Consider the following 22,584-nt stretch of genomic DNA (forward strand, 5'->3'; position numbering starts at 1 on the left):
TAATTTACTTAACCAGGGCCCTCTTGGTAAGCGGCTAGGTTGTCTCTAGTCTTTTGTCAGGGTGACAGTGGCCCGGCAAGTCGTGTGTATCTGTTCCCTGTGTCTTCATGCCTCGATGCAATTATATTTATAGGGTCATATTCTACAAGAAGAATATGGAGTTCACAGAGTTTGCGAATTTTTAAATATCGATAGTGTTACTAAGTTACCCTCCAAAGAGACACCAAAATACACAGCCACGGGCGATATATGTGGCTGTTCTTTCTCATATTCGCTCCCTTTAGGTGATTTTTTTCACTAGTTTGATGGGTGCAAAGCTATGTCTCCTAATTTTGCTCGTATTTAACTATTTATGAAGTTGAGCATCCTTTCAGATGCTTAAAAGCCAGCCGTGTGGCCTTTCTCTGAACTGTGTGCTCACGTTTGGTGCTTCTTTCTCCACCCAGCTCCCCTCTGTTTTGATGTTTGTTTATACAATGTCTTCTTTTTCCAAATTGAGATATAATTCACATGCCATAAAATTCATCCTTTTAAAGTATGCAACTCATGCTTTTGAGTCGATTTACAAGGTAGCACAACCATCCCCGCTATCTAGTTCCAGAACATTTTCATCAGCCCAACCAAGGATTCCAGACCCATTAGTTGTCCATCCCTGTAGCCTCTTGCCTCCACCCCCAGCCCCTGGCAGCCACTCATCTGCTTTCTATCTCTATGGAAAGAGATTTGCCTCTTGTGGACATTCATGTAATGAGAATCACACAATATGTGGTCTTTTCTATCTGGATTCTCTCACTTAGCGTCATGTTTTCAGGTTCACTTGTGTTGTAGCATGTATCCGTGCTTCATTCTTGTACGTGGCTAAATACGACTCCCCTGTCGGGATAGGCTACATCTTGTGTAGCCATTCATCCATTGATTGATCAATGTTCGGGCTGCTTCCACTTTTTCAGCTATTGTGAATAGCGCTGCTGTGAACATTTGTGTACAAATTCTTGGGTGGACATACGTTTTCATCCTTCGCTTGTGTACCTAGGAGTGGGATGACTGGGTCATACAGTAACTCTGTGTTTGACTTCTGGAGGAACTACTAAACTGCTCTCCAAAGCAGCTGCACTATTTTACATTCCTGCCGGCAACATATGAGGGTTCTCATGATGCCAACATGCTCGCCAACACTGGTTGTGATCCGTCTTTCTGATTACGGCCATCCTAGTGGATGTGAAGTGGTACCGTTATGGTTTTGGTTGCCTTTTCCTAATGACTGATGATGTTGGGCATCTTTTCACGTGCTCACTTATCATTTATATGTCTACCCTGGAGAATATGTCTTCTTGATTTGGCTGCTTTTCCCCATCCTTCTCCCCTGAGCCTCATGTCTCCTGGTGTTTCTGGCTGGCTACTCTTAGTCTCCAGAGTCTCAAGCTAATTATTGTCACTCTTCAGCAGTGTTCTATGTGGCATGAATTCCACCTACCCCACCCTCCACGTCCAAGGCTTGTCCTTGGCGTTCTTATCCTTGGAGGGCACTGATAGAATAACACATGACCTTCCCTGGTACGTTTTCTACCATTTAAGATGTGCTTTATGTTGTATATCTAATCAGTGTTCTTGCTACTTCACATCCCTGCCACCCTTGGTGGTGGAAGAAAGACACTCTATCGCATTACTGCTGAAAATGTGAATCACTAGAGCCCTTTCTGAGGAAAAAAAAAAATATATGACAGTGTCTATTTTTAAAAACTAACTGCACATTGATCTGGGTATAACAGTTCTACATCTGTGCCTGTATTCTATAGAAATAAAGCACTAACTTAGGATTTTTGAACATAGAGGTTTATCCCAGCATCATTTGTAATAGAGATGGAAACAATTACTTGGAAACTTCCAGAATATTCATTGATTGGGCGATGACTTAAATATCTTTTAGTATATGCATATTAAGGAATATTACGCAGTTATTTAAAAAATAATATAAGGGTGACTAGATGGCTCACTTGGTTAAGCATGTGACTCTTGGTTGGATCTCAGCTTAGGTCTTGATCTCAGGGTCGAGTTCAAACTCCACGCCCAGCATGGAGCCTACTTAAAAAAAAAAAATAAGATAGATTTGGACATATTGACTGAGAGGAATCACTATAATTGTCAGTTCAGACCTGGGGGGCTTACACACCAACTATTAATGTCTCATAGTTCTTCAGGTTGGGAAGTCCAAGATCAAGGCACTGGCAGATTTGTTGTCTAGCAAAATCTTCTTCTGGTTCTTAGATGGCCACCTTTCTACTATGTCCTCAAGAAGTGGAAGGGGCAAGAGCACTCCCTGGGGCCTCTGTTATAAGGACACTCATTCCGTTCCTGAGGGCTCCAAACTCATGACCTGATCTCCTCCCCAAGACCCCACCTCCTAACACCGCCAGAGCAAGGGTTAGGATTTCCACGTATGAAGTTTGTAGGGACACAAACATTCAATCCATAACAATGGCATATATAAAAGCAATCAAAAACTATGTCTAACCAGTTTTTATAAAAACCAAGTTTTTATAAAAAACTTGATCCAGTTTTTATAAAAACCAAGAACAAACACAACCCCTGCGTATGTGTATCTGCAATACTTATGCGCATTTGTATGAGTACGTACAAAGCTTGGCAAGCCATGCTGGGCTGCAGATGCTAGTTAGGTTGCCACGAGGGTGGAGGGGCGAGACAGAAAGAGAAAAAAGTTAAGAGATCAGTTGTTTCGGGTAGTAAACACCTGTTAAATGTGTATTATTATTAAATTGAGGGGGAAAAAAACAAAATCAAACACTGAACGTGTCTTTGAGTGACAATATAGGCTCCTATTGGAGCAAAGGTAATTTAGCCCTGGAATTACCTTTGTATGTCCCAGACTTCTGCGGCACACAAGTGATAGGAAATCTGTGAGCAGAAAGGAAAACGGAAATGATGAGTTTCATTAGTACAGTCTCGCCCCACAATGATGGGCAAATCCCTGCTGACTTGCGAGAGCACAGGGTGAACAGTTACCTTTTGCCCCATCACGTTGGAACCCAACATTAAACCCAGCATTTACATCACTAGATGTTCAGACACGTTCTATCAAGCTGATAGTCAAGAACCTTCCGCTCTAACACGCCGCCCCCCCCCTCACTCATTCCTTTCTTTTATTTATGCTGGAATTTCTTGGCGAAATTCGTGGCTTTTCCCTATTGAGATGAAAAGCATGAAATCTGATCATTCCATGAAATTTTCAAATCTAACATCTTCCTCCAAGCTCTAAGTATCTGCCACATGAATCCTTATTTCAAGACCTATAAAACAACAAATGCATTTGCACGACACAGAAACCCACAGTTGTTTGATGCGTCATGTGACTCGAAGTACGACCGCAAAAAGGTCATTTTTGCAAAATTTTTTGAGGTCTTCATCATCAGTTTTCCCAAAGGCCTACCGTAATCCTTTGATATTCAAATATAATTCTCTTTTGAAGAGTTTAGTGGGTCATCATCTAGTTTCCCTTCCACCTTCCTGTCTTCTTCAGTGAACTCTTTGAACTCGGCCAGATTCTCACCCAACGAGAGCCACGTGTGTGATCTGAGTAGTACTTTCCAATGACTCAGCAAACTCCCACTTCGTCTGTCAGGTGGGCAATTTCCCTTTGCAATTTGTGTGCTTTATATTTCCACCTTACCCTCCTTTCTCCTGACTGATGGGGATACTGACACACAGGGCGGTGTTGCAGCAGAAGGGATGTTGGAGTGGGAAATAACTCTTGTAAGTGGACACTTCGTGTGTACAGTGAAATCATGGTGGTGGTTTCTGCTTCCCTCTTTAACCCCAAGCACTAGGAGGATTTGGATATGGATTCTTAAGAGAGAGAACTCCACCTCCGCCACCACCGGTTATTACAAGGGTAGCTACTCTTGCCACTGCTATAGTCACGTTCCCTGAGTGCTTGCCATGCCCTGGGCTCTGTGCTGTGGCCTTTCCTGTTCCCTGACCCACTCTTGCTATGGGCCAAGCACTGCCTGAGGCACTAGGGACACGGCTATAATCAAGTCAGACCAGGCCTCTATCCACTTGGGCTTAATTTCTAGTGGGGAAGAAGCACATAAAGGATGGAGTAATGAAATCATTTCAGAGACCAAGGAATACTCTGCAGAACCCAAAGAGGGAATGGGGGTGAGCGGGAGGGTGACTTTAAGAGGGTGGTCAAGGAAGACCTGACCTGAGGCCTGAATGATAACCAGGTAGTCATGGGAAGATGGGAGGGGAAGCATTTTCCACCTGGGGGTGGAAAGAACAATTAGTGCAGAGGGCTTCGGTGGGAACGCAGTTGGTGTGTTGTGAGGAGGAATGTGAGCTGAGCTGAGTGAGAGTCTAGCAGGGGTTGTCCATGGTAGAGTTTGCACTTGATTTTAATTGGGGTGAGGGCTTTTTCTGATGGTTTTATGTAGAAAAATGACAGAATCGAATTTGTATTTAGAACAAAACAAGACAAAATCACACACTAGTGTTTTCCAGATGTGAGACAACACTGATTCTTGAAAACCCACTAATTCCGTGAACCAAACTTTCTCTGCTTTGTTCCCTCCCTCTCTTCTGTTCTTCTTTCTTTCTTTCTTTCTTTCTTTCTTTCTTTCTTTCTTTCTTTTTTTTAGCAGGCTCCCTGCAGGAGCCTGATGTGGGACTTTTTTTTTTTTTAAGATTTTATTTATTTATTCATGAGAGAGAGAGGCAGAGACACAGGCAGAGGGAGAAGCAGGCTCCATGCAGGGACCCCGACATGGGACTTGACTCTGGGTCTCCAGGATCATGCCCTGGGCTGAAGGCGGCGCTAAACCGCTGAGCCACCTGGGCTGCCCTCTGTTCTTGTTTCAACTACAACATGTCAGGGGTTTGAGCTTTGGAATCAGGCAGATGTGAGTTCAAATCCTAACTCCACCACTTAAGAGCAGGATGAATTTGAAAGGTGACTTTAATTCTCAAAACCTCGATTTTCCCACCTGCAAAATGGGAGTGGTGATAGTAACCTAAGGTATGCATTTGCTGTAATACACAGATAAAATGCTTTCTTGTTACATACAGCATTTACCATAATGTCTGGCACATGAAAAGCATTCAATAATGTTAGCTATTGTATTTACAGTTGTGCTAAGTGAAAATTTGAACATTGACACATGCAAAAAAAAGACAATCCTTCCTCAGAAGTTCTGAATATTAGTAATAGAAACTTTGTGTGTGTTTAAAATATGCAGTAGAACTCTGAGAAAGCCGCTTGTTTTGACTGAGAATACTTGATACTTTGAGAATGGGAAGCATTCCTGAAGCTTCTCTGGCCGAGATTCTTAGATTTTTTCAAAGATAAGTTAATTCTTATCATTAATATTTTTAAAAATCTTTCCAGAGCGCTCAAGTTTGTAGGTTAAACCACTGGAATATTTTTTTCCTTATGACGTATGTTTAGAAATATAAAATAATAATTGTAGTAATAATATATTAATAGAACAAAAAACCAAATTTTTCTTGAGGACCCACCACATACCCACAAGCAGTAAACACCTTGGAGGGAGCATTTCATTTAATCCTTGTAATGACCCTTTGACGAACGCGCTGTGAGGTTCTATGCTCATTTTTAAGACATAGAGATATAAAGTAATTTAGCCAGATCACAGACAGTTCTTCCTCGACTTGGGATGGGGCTACATTGAAATACATTGAAAATGTATTTGCTATAGCTAACTTGCCAAGCATCGTAACTTAGCCTAGACTAGCTTAACTAGGCCCAGAGCACTTCCATTAGCCTACAGTTGGGCAAAATCCTCTAACACAAAGCCAGTTTGGTAATAAAGTGTTGGCTCTGGCATGTACATGTAATATGCTGAATATTGCACTGAGAGCGAGAGACGGAATGGCTGTAAGGGTACAGGATGGTCGCCTCTCGTGATCACATGGCCAACTGGGAGCTGCCACTCCCAGCTCAAGACATCAAGACAGAGGATTGCCCCACATATTGCTAGCCCAGGAAAAGATCCAGATTCAAAATTCCAAGAACAGCTTATGCCAAATGAGTATCACCCTTGCACCATTGTAAAGTCAAAAAACACAAGTCCACGCACTGTAAGTCGAGGACCATCTGTATTTAATATTTGGGAGTAAACCGAGGTCTTCTGCTCCACCGTCAAAGTTCTTAACGATGACCCAAAACGCCACTGGAAATAAGTTCTCAATCACATGTCTGCCTGAGATGACTTTCTTTGAAAAAGCCACACACATAATACAACAAAATTTTCTTCACTAAGATCAAAATTTCCACCTCTTCTAGATATTTTAGATATTTGGGAGCTGCTTTCTTACTTGCTTCTTTTTTTTATCTCCCTTAAACTTTTACACATTTTTTTTTTTCATGGAAAGTAAAGTCTCTTTTTTATGTCATCTGTTTGTCTGCTTTACGAGAAAACTTTTTTTATTGAAACCAGATTCAAGATGAGCTTCTCTCAAGATTTTTTCATGGGAATTAAAAGCTTAGTTCCCATCAGCCTGAAGGAACTTTTTAATTCTTTCCATAATAATGTGAGAAAGACATGTAAACGACATTCCTCTTTGCAGGAGTGTAAAAATTGCAACTCTGATGGGTTTTCTTCCTATTTATTCATTTACAGATTGTGTGTGAGTGTGGTGTGTGTGTGTGTGTGTGTGTGCGCGCGCGCATGCCCATGTTCATTTAAGTCAATGTTTTAGGACATATTTCATTTCTAGAAATGAAATTACTAAAGATCTCAAAAAGTTGTAGTCTCTTTCCTGAAGTGGATTTTTTTTCTTCACTTTCCTGAGAAGACAAAAGGCTTTTCTATTCAGCTCTTTGTGACTTACTTCCTCCTGTTTCATTCCCTTTACACTCCTCCCTTCCTCCCGTACTGACTGCCTCCCAGACAGACTTGAAAAGCCTGGAGACAACTTCCCGAGAAGAGGATTGTTTGCTATTACTTGACAAGTAAAATGGGTAGAGAGAGAATTCCATGAAATTCTCTCCAAGTCACTGAGCATGTACTTAATTTAAACTGGCGTAAGTGAAGAACCAAAAACAGGTCTGATGGCCACGTAATGGTAAATTTCAACTTCAGGCACAGCTGGATCCAGGTATTTATATACTATCCCTGGGCATTTGCTCCCTGAGTCTTTTGACTCTGCTTTCATCTGAGCTTGTTCTCAGACAAGCACTTGTGAATGTGATGATCAAGCCCCCCACTTACAGATGTCCCCCTACTGGTTTGCCAACCCAAGTATAAAGAGTGTAACTCGGTTCTAGTAGGTTCGGCTAAAGCCACAGGATTAGTCTAGCTTAGATCATGTGCCCAGCTAGGAGGTAAGCATTTTAGAAAGGAAAAGGGAAGACCTGGGTGATGGACTTGGGTATGCACTCACCCAAGTTTGGGGGGCAGACCTTCATTATCATGGGATGTCCCATCTAGGAAGTCCTAGTTCTTACCAGTTAAAAATACTTTCCTGGGATCCCTGGGTGGCGCAGCGGTTTGGCGCCTGCCTTTGGCCCAGGGCGCGATCCTGGAGACCCGGGATCGAATCCCACGTCGGGCTCCCGGTGCATGGAGCCTGCTTCTCCCTCTGCCTGTGTCTCTGCTTCTCTCTCTCTCACTGTGACTATCATAAATAAATAAAATTTAAAAAAAAATACTTTCCTGGGGTACTTGGGTGGCTCAGTGGTTGAGCATCTGCCTTTGGCTCAGGTAGTGATCTCTGGGTATGGGGATCGAGTCCCACATTAGACTCCCTGCAGGGAGCCTGCTTCTCCCTTTGCCTATGTCTCTGCCCCCTCTCTGTGTCTCTTCATCTCTCATGAATAAATAAAATAAAAATCTTTTAAAAATACTTTCCCCATTCTTTAATATCAAGAGCTATGGTTTGCATCTGCTATAATTTCTAAATGCATTGAGGACTACTCTAGCTACTTGGATGAAAGAAATCTATCCTTTAATAAAGCAATATCCTTTAATAAAGCAATTTATCCTTTAATAATGCTTTAATAAAGCATTTTTTAAAAAGTCTATCCAGGGACTGCATCAAATTAAAAAGCTTCTGCACAGCAAAGGAAGCCATCAACACAATGAAAAAATGAAAAACCAACCCACTGAATAGAAAATATTTGTAAATCATTTATTGAATAAGGAGTTAACACCTAAAATGTATAAAGAATTCAACAGCAAAAAAAAAAAAATCTGATTTAAAAATGGACAGAGAATCTAAATAGACATTTTCCAAGGAAGACATACAGATTGGCCAAGAGATACATGAAAAAGTGTTCAACAACACTGATTATTAGGGCAATACAAATAAAAATTACACCAAGATATCACTTCCCACCTGTCAGAATGGCTGCTACTGTTAAAATAAAAATAAATAAATAAATAAAAACAACCCAAGAAATAACAAGTGTTGGTGAGAATATGGAAAAGGGGGAAATCTTGTACACTATTGGGGGGAATGTGCATTGGTGTAGGCACCATGGAAAACAGAATAGTGTTTCCTCGAAAAATTAAAAATAGAACTACCATGTGATCCAGCAACTCCACTTCTGGGTATCTATCCAAGGGAAAGGAAAACACTAATTCCGAAAGATATCTGCACCCCTGTGTTCACTGCAATATTGTTTACAACAGCTAAGATATGGAAACAACCTAAGAGTCTATCAGTCCATCAATAGATGAATGGGTAGCTGGGTGACGGGTGCTTGAGGAGGGCACTTGATGGAATGAGCACTGGGTGTTATACTGTGTGTTGGCAAATTGAATTTAAATTAAAAAAAATAGATGAATGGGTAAAGACGCGGTGTTCATGTGTATATGTGGACTACTACTTGGCCATAAAAAAGAAGAAAATCTTGCCATTTGCAAAAATGTAACTGGACGTCGAAGACATTATGCTGAGTGAAATAAGCCACACAGAGAGAGACAAATGCCATACGATTTCACATATACGCGGAACGTAAAAAACGAAACAAATGAACAAACAAAACAAGACGTGTAGATACAGAGAACGGAGTGGTGGTTACTGGAGTATCAGAGGGGTCAAGAGGCTGGGGGGTGGGTGAATTGGGTGGAGGGGCCCAATCGCATGGTGACAGATGGTGGCCAGACTTACCGTGGTGATCGCTTCGTAGTGTAGACCAATATCGAATTATTATGATGTCATACGCCTGAAACTCATATTACGATATGTGCCTTTTTCACCTTTTTAAAAAGTCTGTCCTTGGGAAGGTTTTTGTTTTGTTTTGTTTTTCCAAAGACTTTCTGAGTGTAACACTCTTAACCACTAGCTCTTTCGGTTCCCGGCTGGAGAGCAAGGAAGAGCGGAGAAAGGGAAAGAGATTGGCCGATGCTCTCGGCATTTGCAAAGCCCTTCCTTGTTTTCAATCTCAGTCTCTGCCTTTTTGTCAACTGTTTCCTCTTCTCCTGGCATGGACGGTCCCCACGATTCATTTATATTCACTGTGATGCTTCAGCTGCCTGACTGGCTTACTTGGCACCCTGACACATCCATCTATCACTTCCTTATTCCCACTCTCCCTCCCACCTTCTCTCCCTCTGTACAATGTTTGCCACGATTATGAATTCCTAGAGCACAGGGGGAAAGGGTGAAGAGGAGCTAGAGGGCATACCCGGTGCTGCAGGGTGACTTCTTTAAGATCTGAGATAGTGAGGAGCCCCGAGTGCTTGTCACTGGCCTCTGTGCCGTCTCTTCTGTGCTCCTCAGAGATGACCATGCCACTTAGGGATCCGGCTCCCCCCTTCTCTCTCTCCTTTCTCTTTGCCCCTGACACTAGACACTGGGAGATACCACAGTTTGACAAAAACAATTGCTAATAAAAGTGTGTGTGTGTGTGTGTGTGTGTGTGTGTGTTTCTCACATATATTAACAAGCAATATGAGCAGAACAAAAGATTCTCCTCTTTCTCTTTTTGTCCTTCTTTCTGCCTTCCTGAAAATGTATTTTTTAAATGACTGGCTACAGGGTACCTGGGGGGCTCAGTTGGTTAAAAGTCTGCCTTCAGCTCAGGCCATGATCCCGGGGTCCTGGGATCGAGCCCCGCATTGGGCTCCCTGCTCGGGGAGGGGGGGTCTGCTTCTCCTTCTCCCTCTGCTGCTCCCCACCTCTTATTCTCTCTCTCTTCTCTCTCCCTCAAATAAATAAATAAAATATTTAAACAAATAAAAAATAATAATAAAAATAAAAATAAAAATAAAAATAAAAAAAAGTGACCGGCTACCGATTTATAAAACAAAACACCACGTTGGCAAAGGTGTGGGAGAGTCCGGAAGATAATCACAGCGTCCAGCAACTATTAAGCAGCTACTACAGAAAAGGCAGCGCATGAGAGTCTTTGCATCTGTTTTCTCCCTTAAACATCACAGCAAAGCTGCAAGGGAGCTATTAGCGTTCTCACTTTATGGGCGAGGAAGTTCAAAGATTTTTTTGTGACTTGACCAAGGTCACACAGTTTATCAGCAGAGAATCCTGATCCTTAACTTTGGTCCCGAAAGTCTAGCTTCCTTCCTGAACATTGCACTGCTTTATAAAAGGCCCCTTGGAAAGAAAGCAGTTCAGTGAGACCCACGCAGAGGTCAAGGCAGAAACAGCTGGACCCCGGAAGCGGTGCTCAGTCCCCGGAGGACGCAGAGCCCGCATCCACGCGGCCCTGGACAGCTAACCCTATGCAGCCCGAGGTCTAGGTTGCCTTCCCACGCGGATGCTTGCTCTTCCAGCCTTCAGAGTGGAACCCCTCTGAGTGCTACCCTTCAAAATCTCCCATGAGCCTGTGCTGACATAGGCCTGATGGTAAAGACAGAGCACAAACTTCGGAGTCAGGTTTCTGTCCCAAATCAGGCCCTGCTGCTCCACCGGGCAGCCCCGGGGGAGGCGAACCACCTCTGTGGCGGCCTGTTTCCTCCCTTGAGAATAATGCTAGCGGCTAACATGCATCACACACCATTCTGTCTGCTTTAAACATGTTAACCCATGTAATCTTGGTTGCAAAATTATGAGGTAGTTTCTACCATTTGCCTCCTTTTACCAGAAAATTGAAGCACAGAGTGGTTAAGAAACTGAGATTCAAATAGACAATGTAGCTCAGTGGTTCTCAAAGGTGAGTGGTTTTTAACCACCCCCACCCGCACCCCAGCCTGGGAGACATATGGCAAATGTCTGGAGGCATTTGGGATTGTCATAACTGGGGTGCGGTACTGGCATCCACGGGGTGGAGGCCCAGGATGCTGCTAATCATCCTACAGTGCACATGGGGAACCCCTATAGCAAAGAATCAGCCGGCCCCAAAAGTTGGTAGTCCCGAGGCCCAAGCTCCAGAGACCAAGCTCCTAATCTCTGCGCAGCCTCCCAGATGAAATCATGACAAAATGCGTCTCACGGGGTCCCTCTGAAGCTGCAACCGGATAAAGAACACGAGCGTCACTAGTACGGTGCCTGGTGTGCGCTTTCCGCCAACTGGCTCTCCTCCTCCCTGACCCCCCCCCCCCCCCACCACCCCATTCCTCTCTCTCCCCAGAAGAGCAGGGTCAGAGGAGTTCTAGATAAACCAGGTTCTGCTCTGCAGAGGGGCCGGACAGCAACAGAGCCCCAGCTTCATGGCCTCTGTGTATAAAAGGTTTGGAGTCCATTATCAATCCTTGGATTTCCTCGCCGGGTTCAATAACCGCTGTTTATGTTTGTGTTTACAGTCGATTTGGGAATAAGTGTCAAGGAGGATAATGTGGCCACTTCTTCCCCCAAGACAATGGAGATAAGCGCTGTTGCAGATGCCAACGGAAAGAATCTTGGGAAAGAGGCCAAACCCGAGGCACCAGCTGCTAAATCTCGTTTTTTCTTGACACTCTCGCGGCCTGTACCAGGACGTACTGGAGACCAAGCCACGGATTCATCCACTGGAGCAGTGAAGCTTGATGTCAGCTCCAATAAAGCTCTAGGGAACAAAGAACCAACTGAGAGCATGGCACTTCCGGTGGCAGCTGCACCGGGCCATGACCCAGATAAAACCCCAGGGCACAGCCCCGCCGGGGACCAAGGCTCCTCTGCCACTTGGGGACCGGCGCCTGTCTCACCTGAGTCAGGAGGGGCAGCCCCCTCCAAGCCTAAGGACTCCAGCTTTTTGGACAAACTCTTCAAACTGGACAAGGGACGGGAAAAGGCACCAGTCGACAGCCAACAGGAAGCCAAGAGCAGTGAGCGTCGAGACCAGGCCGAGGAAATTTCCGGATTGTCCAGGCCGTCCGACGATGTCCCTACAGAGAGGGTAAGTGCTGCACAAGAGCCACCCATTTTGTGAACACCAGCCAGGGTTGGGGGGGGCACCTCCGGTGGGGTAAGATGATGGCACATGTATGGCTCTGCAGTCACCAAGGGGCCCTGACAAGGTATCGAGCCGTCGACCCCTCTAGAACAGATAGCACGTTGCAGTGTCCCCCATGTTTCTGGGGGCAGAAACATCTGTTCGAAGAGCAGGAACAGCTGTGACATCTGTTTTCTGAAAAAGAAGGGAGGAGGTGAGGTACACACGGATGAATTCGTCCTTCCATTTATCAAAGGTAGAGGAAGACAGGTTGCATTTATGATCAATGGGGTCTGGAGGCAAAGGCATTAGCAGAATAAAAATGGTCCCTGAAAGACTCCACTAGCCTGCGTGGGCTCAGTAGGTTGTTTCCCGTTTCAGTATGTTTCTAGGCTTTTGTCGGAATACATTTCATTTCTTCCTTTTAATAGCCTGGATTGATCTTTAACTATCTTTTGCACCAAAGTGTGGGTTTAAATAAAGAGCTTTTTACAGCTCTGGGCAGACTCTTTTATGTCCTAATTATTTCCCAACAAGCTGGGGTAATATCTTTGTAAAAACTAGGTATTTTTTAAGGAGGTATCCCGAATCAGCTGCCTTTTTTTTTCTTCCTGCACAAAGAAAGGGAAGTTCTTTTGATCTTAAAAAAAAGGAGGCATTTGCTTTTTATCTTGAAAGAGTTTGTTTGTATTGGGGTCGAGAAAGGAACTCCTTGAATGAAGGAGGAAATAAAAGTTGATACACTGTGTTTTAAGGTACTGGGTTTTTTTGTTTTGTTTTATCAATGGAAGTGTAAATAACAGTATTTTTCAAAATTTGGGAGTCAAAAAAAAATTGGGGAGTGCGGTCAGTACCTCTGGTTGAGGTTAGAACCAGGTAAAAATTCGATGGGCTCGGGGTTTCATCACAGGGTTCTGCCTCATGGCTGTCGATGCATTTGTCTTAATGACAATTAACTGCATTGCCATGTTGCCAACAACACATTTATCGAGCACTTACAGTATACCAGGCTCTGTTTTAAATGCTGTGCATATATTATTCCCCTTAAAGAAAATGATTAACATGTTAGTCTGTGGTTTTAATGCGCCCAGGATGGTGTCAAGAACTATCTTTTATTTTAAAAATTTTTGGTAATCATTTTATTTATTTATTCATGAGAGACATAGAGAGAGAGGCAGAGACACAGGCAGAGGGAGAAGCAGGCTCCATGCAGGGAGCCCGATGCGGAACTCGATCCCAGGACCCTGGGATCATGCCCTGAGCTGAAGGCAGGTGCTCAACCACTGAGCCACCCAGGCACCCCAAGAACTATATTTTAAATGTTAGGCACCAGTTAAGGATTCTGGACAGTTACGTCTAGGGAAAGATAAATCAGGCTCCTGTGTTCAGGCTCTCATGATCAGTGTTCTTGCTCTTTCTATATATTTCTATTCCAAGAACCGATTTTCAAGTTTTCTTTCAAAAGTTTAAAAAATTGTCCTTCAAATGCCCCCTTCCCCAAATGCACCAGTTCAGGAGCCAACTGAATAGCTTTCTGGATAATTCTTTTTTTTTTTTTTTAAGATTTTATTTATTTATTCATTCTGGATAATTTTTTTTTTAAGATTTTATTTATTTATTCATGAGAGACACAGAGAGAGCAAGAGGCAGAGACACAGGCAGAGGGAGAAGCAGGCTCCATGCAGGGAGCCCGATGTGGGACTCGATCCCAGGTCTTCATGATCACACCCTGGGCCAAAGGCAGGCACTAAACCACTGAGCCACCCAGGGATCCCCTTTCTGGATAATTCAAAGTAGGTCTTCAAAGGCATCCAGGAGTCACATCTTTACTGAGTGTGACACTGCCAGGTACAGGTGAGGCAAGGGTACAGAGGTGGCTGAGACAAAGCCCTGTCCTCAGGGACTTTGCAAGAGAAAAGGTACAAAACCGCTGCAATTCTTATGCAAGGCACCAAGTGCTCTTCTTGGAGAGGCTGAGTGTTGGAGAGGATGCTCAGACACAAAGAGAATTGGCCTCACTGGCTCAGAGAACATTCCATCAAATGTGTAAACCCAGAGCTGGAAAGTTACTTGTCTTGGGGCTAGAAACTGGTCATCAATATTCATGAATATTTGAGAAATGATTTACTGCTCGACTCTGAGCAGAAACTCTTGAGTCCTCATTATTGGTCATGGCTCCTAAGGCCATTCTGAGGTTACGACTTTGTGAATCATCACGTGTTTCATTCACTGGGGCATCCAAAGCTAACCCATTGCCCGAGTCAGGAAAGGATGGAGTTATTTATGGGAAAAGGATGAAGGACCAAGCTTTGCCCATCTTGGGACAGGTATCTAGTGACTTATCCAAATCCCCCACCTTATTTAAGAAAACCAGTTTAGCATCTGATACCTGACTCTCGAATGTTTTTAATGGTAAAACCCCAGTGCGATCAATCCACTCCTATTCTCAGAAAAGTACAGGAAAGTTTAGAGTTGTATTTTATCAACCCAGTTTTTATATTAAAGACTCTCGGGACCAGCATCTGAATTTGAGTGTAATGAGTTCCAAAATGAGATTTGATCCAGAAGATGGGGTCTTGTGTTGGGAACACGGCAGGTTATCTGATACCGTCAAGCCCGGGGTGATATTTTAAAGTTCTAGGGACCTCTCAGAAGACCTCAAGTTGTAACTTACCCTCCTTTTGGAAAAAGTGAGTTCGCTCCAAACCAATGAAGTTTGCATTTGTTTATGTTACACTACAAATGTCCATGTTTTTATGGGTAATATCACCAGAATCTGCATATTGAGTACCCACTCTGCACTCTATGCATGTGAAATGTGGAAAAACCAGGAGATGGCCATTGATTTCTCCTTTGGTCTGTGAACTTGTGGATAATTCAAATACATATATCTGCAAAGGTTTTGAACAAAAACAGCCTTCTGATTATTGAGGTTTCTCAGCTGATGCCTGGCTGCAGAGTCTGTATTGAGCAGGGGAGGGGGAGAAATCAATTGTTCTATGAGTGTAATGAGAGAATCCAGCCCTCAGAAAGTGACACGGATAAAACTTCTCAATCAATGGCTTTCTTGGTGGGAGCACTGCGTCGTGCATAAACGGCCGTCAATGTATTGATTCAGAATTCTTAGCGTAGATTATGCATTGGGCTCAGCTGTCCCTCCCCTCCCACCACACAAACCTTCCCCCCCCCACCCCCCCAGTTTCACTGCATGCTTCTTCCTGGATTGGAATTCCGACCGCAAACCTGCAGAGCTGTGAATTGGGAGAAAGATGCCACCATTTCATTCTGGGAGAAGCACACAAATCTTCTGTGTTTTCAGAACGACAATCTTATTTTTGTGCCTCATAAAACTACATTCAGAGCATAGCATAATTAAAACAAGGCCAGAATTCATGAACAAATGAAGCATTTACTACATAGGCCAAAGAAAAGATAAATTATATGCCTGAAAGGTTTCACTGAGCTGTGATTCACACAAACCAATGTGTTGGCAGGGATGAGATTTTTTTTTTTTCCTAATTTTTCTAGCCCTTTAACAATTGAACCAGAGCTATAAGATACACATTTAAGAGATTCGTTGCACACACACAAAAAAAAGTCATATAATGAAAATTAGATCTTTATCAGTTAAAACAACAACAACAACAAACCCTACATGTCTGCGGTCAACCAGTAATTCCAGAAGTGTCTTTGAGTTGGGGGGTAGGGGGAGGGGCTTAACATGTTACCAAGCACAGATTCAGGAGATTTAAACAAGAATATGCATTTCTTTAAAAGTTCAGCTAAATTCTCCAATTGTTATTTAAACACCAACCTTGGCAAAGCATTTGAAAGGTAAATCCCCGATCTAGTCCTTCAAAGGTCATATAATCTGGTAAGAGATGTAATTTTTTAAAGGGAAGTTGCCATAAGCGACCCGGGTCCTCAAATTCATTCAGGCTACAAATATTAAGAGAAATACTCAGTGTTTTTGCTTCCTCCTGTCCTTTTCGCTCTTGAACACACTCAATTCAGGCTTTTATCCAACACAAAAACTGTTCTTGTCAAAGTGGCCTCGATGTGATACGTCCCCCGGCCCTTACCATGGCCACCAAACCCTATATGTCTCAGTCCTATCCCACTGGCCCTGCTGGTCACATCAGACACCCTTCCTCTCCTGGTTGCCAGGTCCTACACTTCCCTACACCCCACCCCTGCCCGAGATTCCTTAACCACCCTTGCTAGATCTTTCCTCTACACTTCAATTCTTAGACATCTTCTCTGACTGCGCTTACTTCCTTAGAGACTCTTCTAGTCCCAAGAGTTTAAATATAACTATCTGCTGACAAGTCCCAAATTCATGTCTGTAGCCCAGGCCCACCCCTGACGTCAAGCCTTAAGCATCCAGCTGCCTCTTGACATATGTACTCGAATTTCGACATCTCCATTCGAACGTTCACCCCACCTCAACATGTACAAAACTGAACTCCTCTCCCACACCTAACAGCGAGCAGCAGCATGCCTACCTGTGTCATCCACAGGCTTCCTCATCTCACTTGATGGCAACTCCACCTTGCCACTGCTATTTCATGGTAGAGATGGACTAAAAGAACCAAGATTTCCAGAAAACTACATGATGTAAAGTAGGGAATTAAAACAAAAGCTTTGGAGTCAGGTAGCTTAAAATTTCAACTCGGCCTCTGTCGCCTACTGGCTGTGTGACCTTGGACGAGTGACTAACCCCCACTGAGGCTTGGTTTCCTCATCTGTAAAATGTGGATATCAATAGTGTCGAGCACATTTTCACAGTATTCACACTTGTGAAAATTAAAGGAGATAAGCCACGTAGAGGATTCAGCACAGAGACTTGGCAATTTTGAGAAAAAAAAGAAAATTCAGCTATTATTAGAATCACGATCCCCCCCCTACCCCCCACCATTAATCAACATTTTCATCTTTTTACTCTTCCCTTCCAAAGTCCCCACCCAAAGGTCACCGAGATAGCGCAGGTGAATCTAACTTGAAAGCTACACCGACAAAGACAAAGAGTCCTGATTTGAGTTGAAGAGGAAAAAAAAGGTGCAGGAGTTATGAAATTATTTGAGAAACAGAAGTTCAATGCCCTTGCTTACAGGCTGTGGTTTCTTAGTCTTAGACATTCAAGGGTCTCTATCAGCTTCCCTCTGTTTCCAACTGTATTTTCCACTATTCCCTTAACTGTACCCAGTCAGAATGGCCCACATATGACCTGTGCAGATGCCTCCTGCTTCCCCACATTTCCTCCTCCCGTATCTCTCTTTCTTTATCAAAAATTCACTTCAACACACACACACACACACACACACACACACACACACACACACACAAATTCACTTCACCTTCCAGTGCCAAGTTGTCCATGAGGCCAACCAGATGTCCCCTCTCCTGGGTGATTTCTGATGACATGAATCTCCCAATATTTGTTTTTTATGCTCTATGTTCAGTCAAATTCGATAATGAAATCCCTTTGAAGGGATCGTCTTATCGAAACATCAAAACTTAAGAGGGAATTCCTCTATCTTTACCATTTTACAGAGGAAGAAATCCAGGCTTTAGGGAAACCAAATCACTGACTCCAAGCTACATAGTTGAAGAGAATTGCTGGTCCCCCAAGCCCATACTTTTGATGCTCAACATTACATTTTTACCAAATTGTTGAAATTTGTGCATTAGGGTTGTGACTAGGCAAAACTGAATATTTGTTTGAGGAAATTTCTATTTTTTATTTTTATTTTTTTTACTGTTAGAACATGCAATATTGGAAATGATAAGTTAAAGTTAAAAAATTAAAAAATCACCTAATTCCAATGTTAGAGTACCAAGTGATTTTAAGCTGTGTTTTTATTTTGTTTTGTCTACCTTTTGGCCTCAAGGCCATAAAAGTCCAACAGGTAAAGAGAACTATCCACCCAAATGACTTTGTCAGTACAGAGGGAAAATCTGTCCTAAATTATGCAAATTATGGAGTAACCAAGGTTTTTAGCTATGGTACTATAATTTTTATAAATTATATGGACTTAGCCCTAAAAATCATTTGATATGAACTGTTTTCAGCAGCAGAGGTGATGTGCAAGTGTTAGGAGCTCAAGTGCTCCTGATATAAGTTCAAATTCTAGCACTTATTAGCTATGTGGTGAAGTCAAATAATAATTGCCTCACTTTTTAATAATTCATCATTCATAGGCTGTGTAGTAAGCATTTTACATATTTTATCTGCTTTGATTCTTATAACAACACAACAAGGTAGGTTTCTTTAATGCCACTTAACAGATGAGGAAGCTAGAGCTCAGAGAAGTTAAGTTACCTGCCCAAGACCACACAGCTAAATTAGCGGCAGAACCCTAATCCAGATCCATGTGGCACTCAGCCCTCTCAAAACCTTGTGTTTTCATCCAGAAAAGGGAAATTCACCCTGAGGGGATAAATTGTAAGGAGAGAGGATGATGCAGATTGTCAGCAGTAATGATGCTAAACGAAACAGTGTATTTTCTAAATTCTCAGGAAGTTAGGAATAAAAAATGACAAAGTAGATCAAACGGGCTTCCAGCATGGTGGAGTTTGGGTAGTCTATCATTTAGGGTGCCTTTGGCTACAAGAAAAAAAAAAACCACCCAATCACTAGTGGCATAGCTAATGAGGAGAATATATTATTTCTTGAGCATAAGAATTCTAGAGGTAGGGGGTTTACGTTCATTCATCTTTATAGACCCGGGGCGAGTCAGACTCCAGGCCCTGCCATGTATTATTGGCTTGGTTCACAGGTTTGGCCCCTGTGGTTTCCAGATGGCTGCCAGAGTTCCAAGCAATATACACACATGGTCATAGTGTCCTTTCAAAAGGAAGAGGAGTTTCCTAAGATTCTCCCATTGTAAATTCAGTCACATATCTGTGTCAAGGTACAAGGAGGGCTTGTCAAGTTGCTTCAGTTAGAGAACAGACTCCACCGGCGAGGATAATATGCCATGGATAGAAACCAGATATATTTTTTCTATCCAAGTTTATATCAGGGAATCATCAAGTAAATGGAACTGTAGAGACTGCTCCTGTATCCCCTGCTCCCATGGTAATTTAGCTGAATTGACTCATTGCGCTACTGTCTAATTTGACTATGACCCACAGTAAGAAATAGATTTTACATCTTAACCTGATAGACATGCACATGAATGCAGCAAAGAATTCACAGAACAGTGCTATTTTTTTATTTTTATTTTTTGTTTTTTAAAAGATTTTATTTATTTATTCATGAAGGACACAGAGACAGAGAGAGAGGCAGAGACACAGGCAGGGGGAGAAGCAGGCTCCATGTGGGGAGCCCAACGCGGGACTCGATCCCGGGTCTCCAGGATCATGTCCTGGGCTGAAGGCGGTGCTAAACCACTGAGCCACCAGGGCTGCCCTAAAAAGATTTTATTTATTTATTTGACACAGAGAGAGAGACACACACACAAGCCAGGGAGCTGTGGAGGGAGAAGGAGAAGCAGGCTCCCCGCTGAGCAGGGAGCCCGATGTGAAGCTCGATCCCAGGACCCTAGGATCATGACCTGAGCTGAAGGTAGATGGTTAACAGACTGAGCCACCCTGGGCGCCCCAGAATAGTGCTATTTTTATACACTAGTATTTTGTGTTCTTTTCTATTCTATTCTGTTTTTTTTTCTTTCTTTTTAACATTTTATTTATTTGAATAAATAGACACAGAGAGAGAGAGAGAAAGGCAGAGACACAGGCAGAGGGAGAAGCAGGCTCCATGCTTCGGGAGCCCGATGTGGGACTCGATCCCTGGTCTCCAGGATCACGCCCTGGGCCGAAGTTGGCACTAAACCGCTGAGCCACCCGGGCTGCCCTTCTATTCTGTTTTTTTTTTTTTAATTTTTATTTTTTAATTTTTTAAAGACTTTTTTTAAAGATTTTATTTATTTATTCATGAGAGACAGAGAGAGATAAAGAGAGGCAGAGACACAGGCAGAGGGAGAAGCAGGCTCCATGCTTCGGGAGCCCGATGTGGGACTCGATCCCTGGTCTCCAGGATCAGGCCCTGGGCTGAAGGTGGTGCTAAACCACTGAGCCACCCGGGCTGCCCTTCTATTCTGTTTTTATTTTTATTTGTTTATTTTTTAAGACATTTTTTAAAAAGATTTTATTTACTTATTCTGTTTTTAATGCTGGTTTTGACCCACTAAGTTGTTTTCCAATCTACTAATGGTCACAACACGAAGTTTGATAAAATTGCTTCTGCCATCATCACCCTTCCCGTGTACGGAGACAATGATGGTGAGGGATGTGACTGTGTCCGATGCAACTAGGTATTCTGAGTGCCTGGCACACAGCCTGGCGCATGTTGGCATGCAGTGATGTTTGTTAGATGAACCTGGCAGGAATAAAGACGGCACACGTCATGTTACCACTTTGCATGCGGATATGTCAACTCATATATCTGCATCATTTATTTATTTTTTAGAAGATTTTATTTATTCAAGAGGGAGAGAGAGAGAGCACAGGGTGAGGAGCAGAGGGAGAGGGACAAGCAGACTTGTGCAGGGATCTATCTCAGGACCCTGAGATCATGACCTGAGTCGAAACCAAGAGTCAGATGTTTAACCTACTGAGTCACCCAGGTGCCCCTCCGTATTTTTAATTCAGTCTTTAACATGTTATGGTGTTAATCATCATGGTTGGCTATCAAGTGAATGGTGTTTTGCAATGAATATGCAAAATAAATTTTGAGTTAACTTTCCCTTTGGTGTTATCCAGTCTGATTCACTCCCTGCAAGGTTATAATAACAGCCCTAATTTATTGAGGTTATAATAACAGCCCTAATTTATTGAGCCTTTACTAACTCAGAGAGAGGTGAAGTAACTTGCACAAGGTCCTAGGCTAGAAAGCAAGAGAGCTGGAATTTATCACTAGTGCCCAGATGCTTAGCCCCTGTGCCCGGAAGTTCAAAAAAGAGAGAATGTTTGGAACCTTTTGAAATATCTTAGATTTAAAAAAAAAAAATTGAAGCTAATACTTTGGGAGGTTAGCTAATTCTGTGGAACATGGGTCCAGTGAGATCCATCTAGAAGCAGGGATCACCATCAAATAGTCTTAGAAAATATGACTTGCCTTCTCCTGGTTCCTGAAGATTCATAATGGACATCAGCCTCCTAAAGCCCCGAGAGGTCCCGCAGCAAGCAGACCTGCTTCGCTTTAACTGAGCATTTCTCAAACTTAATTACCCATAAAACTACTAGTGGTCTAACCGGTTGGACATAGCTTCTGAGGGACTGTTCTTGGAAAATGCTGAGCTGGGCGTGTAGATCAACGTTGGAAAATGACCTCTTGCAAGATGCAGCAAACCACAGATAGATTTTATTTGAACTTCACAGTGTTTTAATAGTTTAAGTGACTGTTAATATTTTGAAATGGGCCAATGTGACAATACTTCAAAATTATGGCATTCGGTACAGGTCCAGGTTTCAGATATTTCTGGAGAGTGGGAAGTTTCATCCTACATTCCCAAACAGGATGTGAGTTGTGGCTGCCTCTGGGGATGGGGCATTCACTCTCCAGCTCATCCGGCCCCCGCGCCTCTCACATTCCCAACAGCGTGGGGTGGGAGTTGTCCTTCACTACAACACTTGCATTATTATTTTTTTGTGGTAGGGTTCAGAGTAAAGTGAACTCTCTCCATCACACACCACGTTACTTCCTTCCTAGCACTTATCACAATTTGAAGCTACTTAGATGACCATCTGGTTAATATACTATAAATCCAGCCTGAGAGTCAATCTGTTGGCAGATGTTGAGCAATAAAGAAGAGGCTTGAATGCTCTCATTTATTCATTCAACAAACAACTGAGTACTTTCTTTGTGCCAGGAATGATTTTAGGGTGGATAGAATGATGTACCTCATGAAAGCTTTCATTCCAATGAAGAGAGCAACAGTAAATAAGAAAACAAACAAAAAGGGGCACCTGGACGGCTCAGTCAGTTAAGCATCTGACTCTTGGTTTCAGCTCAGGTCATGGTCTCAGGGTTCTGAGATCGAGCCCCACATTGGTGGGAGGGGGCAGGTGGCAAGGAGTCCGGTTGAGATTCTCCTTCTCCCTCCCCCTTTGCCCTCCATCCTCCTCCCTCTCTCCAAAATAAATAAATAAATAAAATCTCTAAAAAGGAAGAAAAAGGAAATAAATACATAAATATAAAGGGCTGCGAATGAAATCTATAAATGAAATCA

At 43.0% G+C, this 22,584-nt stretch overlaps 1 protein-coding gene across 6 annotated transcripts in view; it reads left to right on the top strand.

Annotated features, from left to right (window-relative positions):
• The window catches only part of BCAS1 (brain enriched myelin associated protein 1), a 97,967-nt gene that overhangs the window by 23,516 nt on the left and 51,867 nt on the right, over positions 1–22,584 (top strand). For all 6 annotated transcript variants that reach the window (XM_026014613.2, XM_072735547.1, XM_072735548.1 and 3 more), the window contains exon 4: positions 11,742–12,313. In XM_026014613.2, coding sequence (XP_025870398.2) covers positions 11,742–12,313 — 572 coding nt within the window. The remainder of the gene's footprint in view (positions 1–11,741; positions 12,314–22,584) is intronic.

The sequence above is a fragment of the Vulpes vulpes genome, chromosome 14 (assembly GCF_048418805.1).
Source record: "Vulpes vulpes isolate BD-2025 chromosome 14, VulVul3, whole genome shotgun sequence".
In the NCBI taxonomy this organism is placed as follows: Eukaryota; Metazoa; Chordata; class Mammalia; order Carnivora; family Canidae; genus Vulpes; species Vulpes vulpes.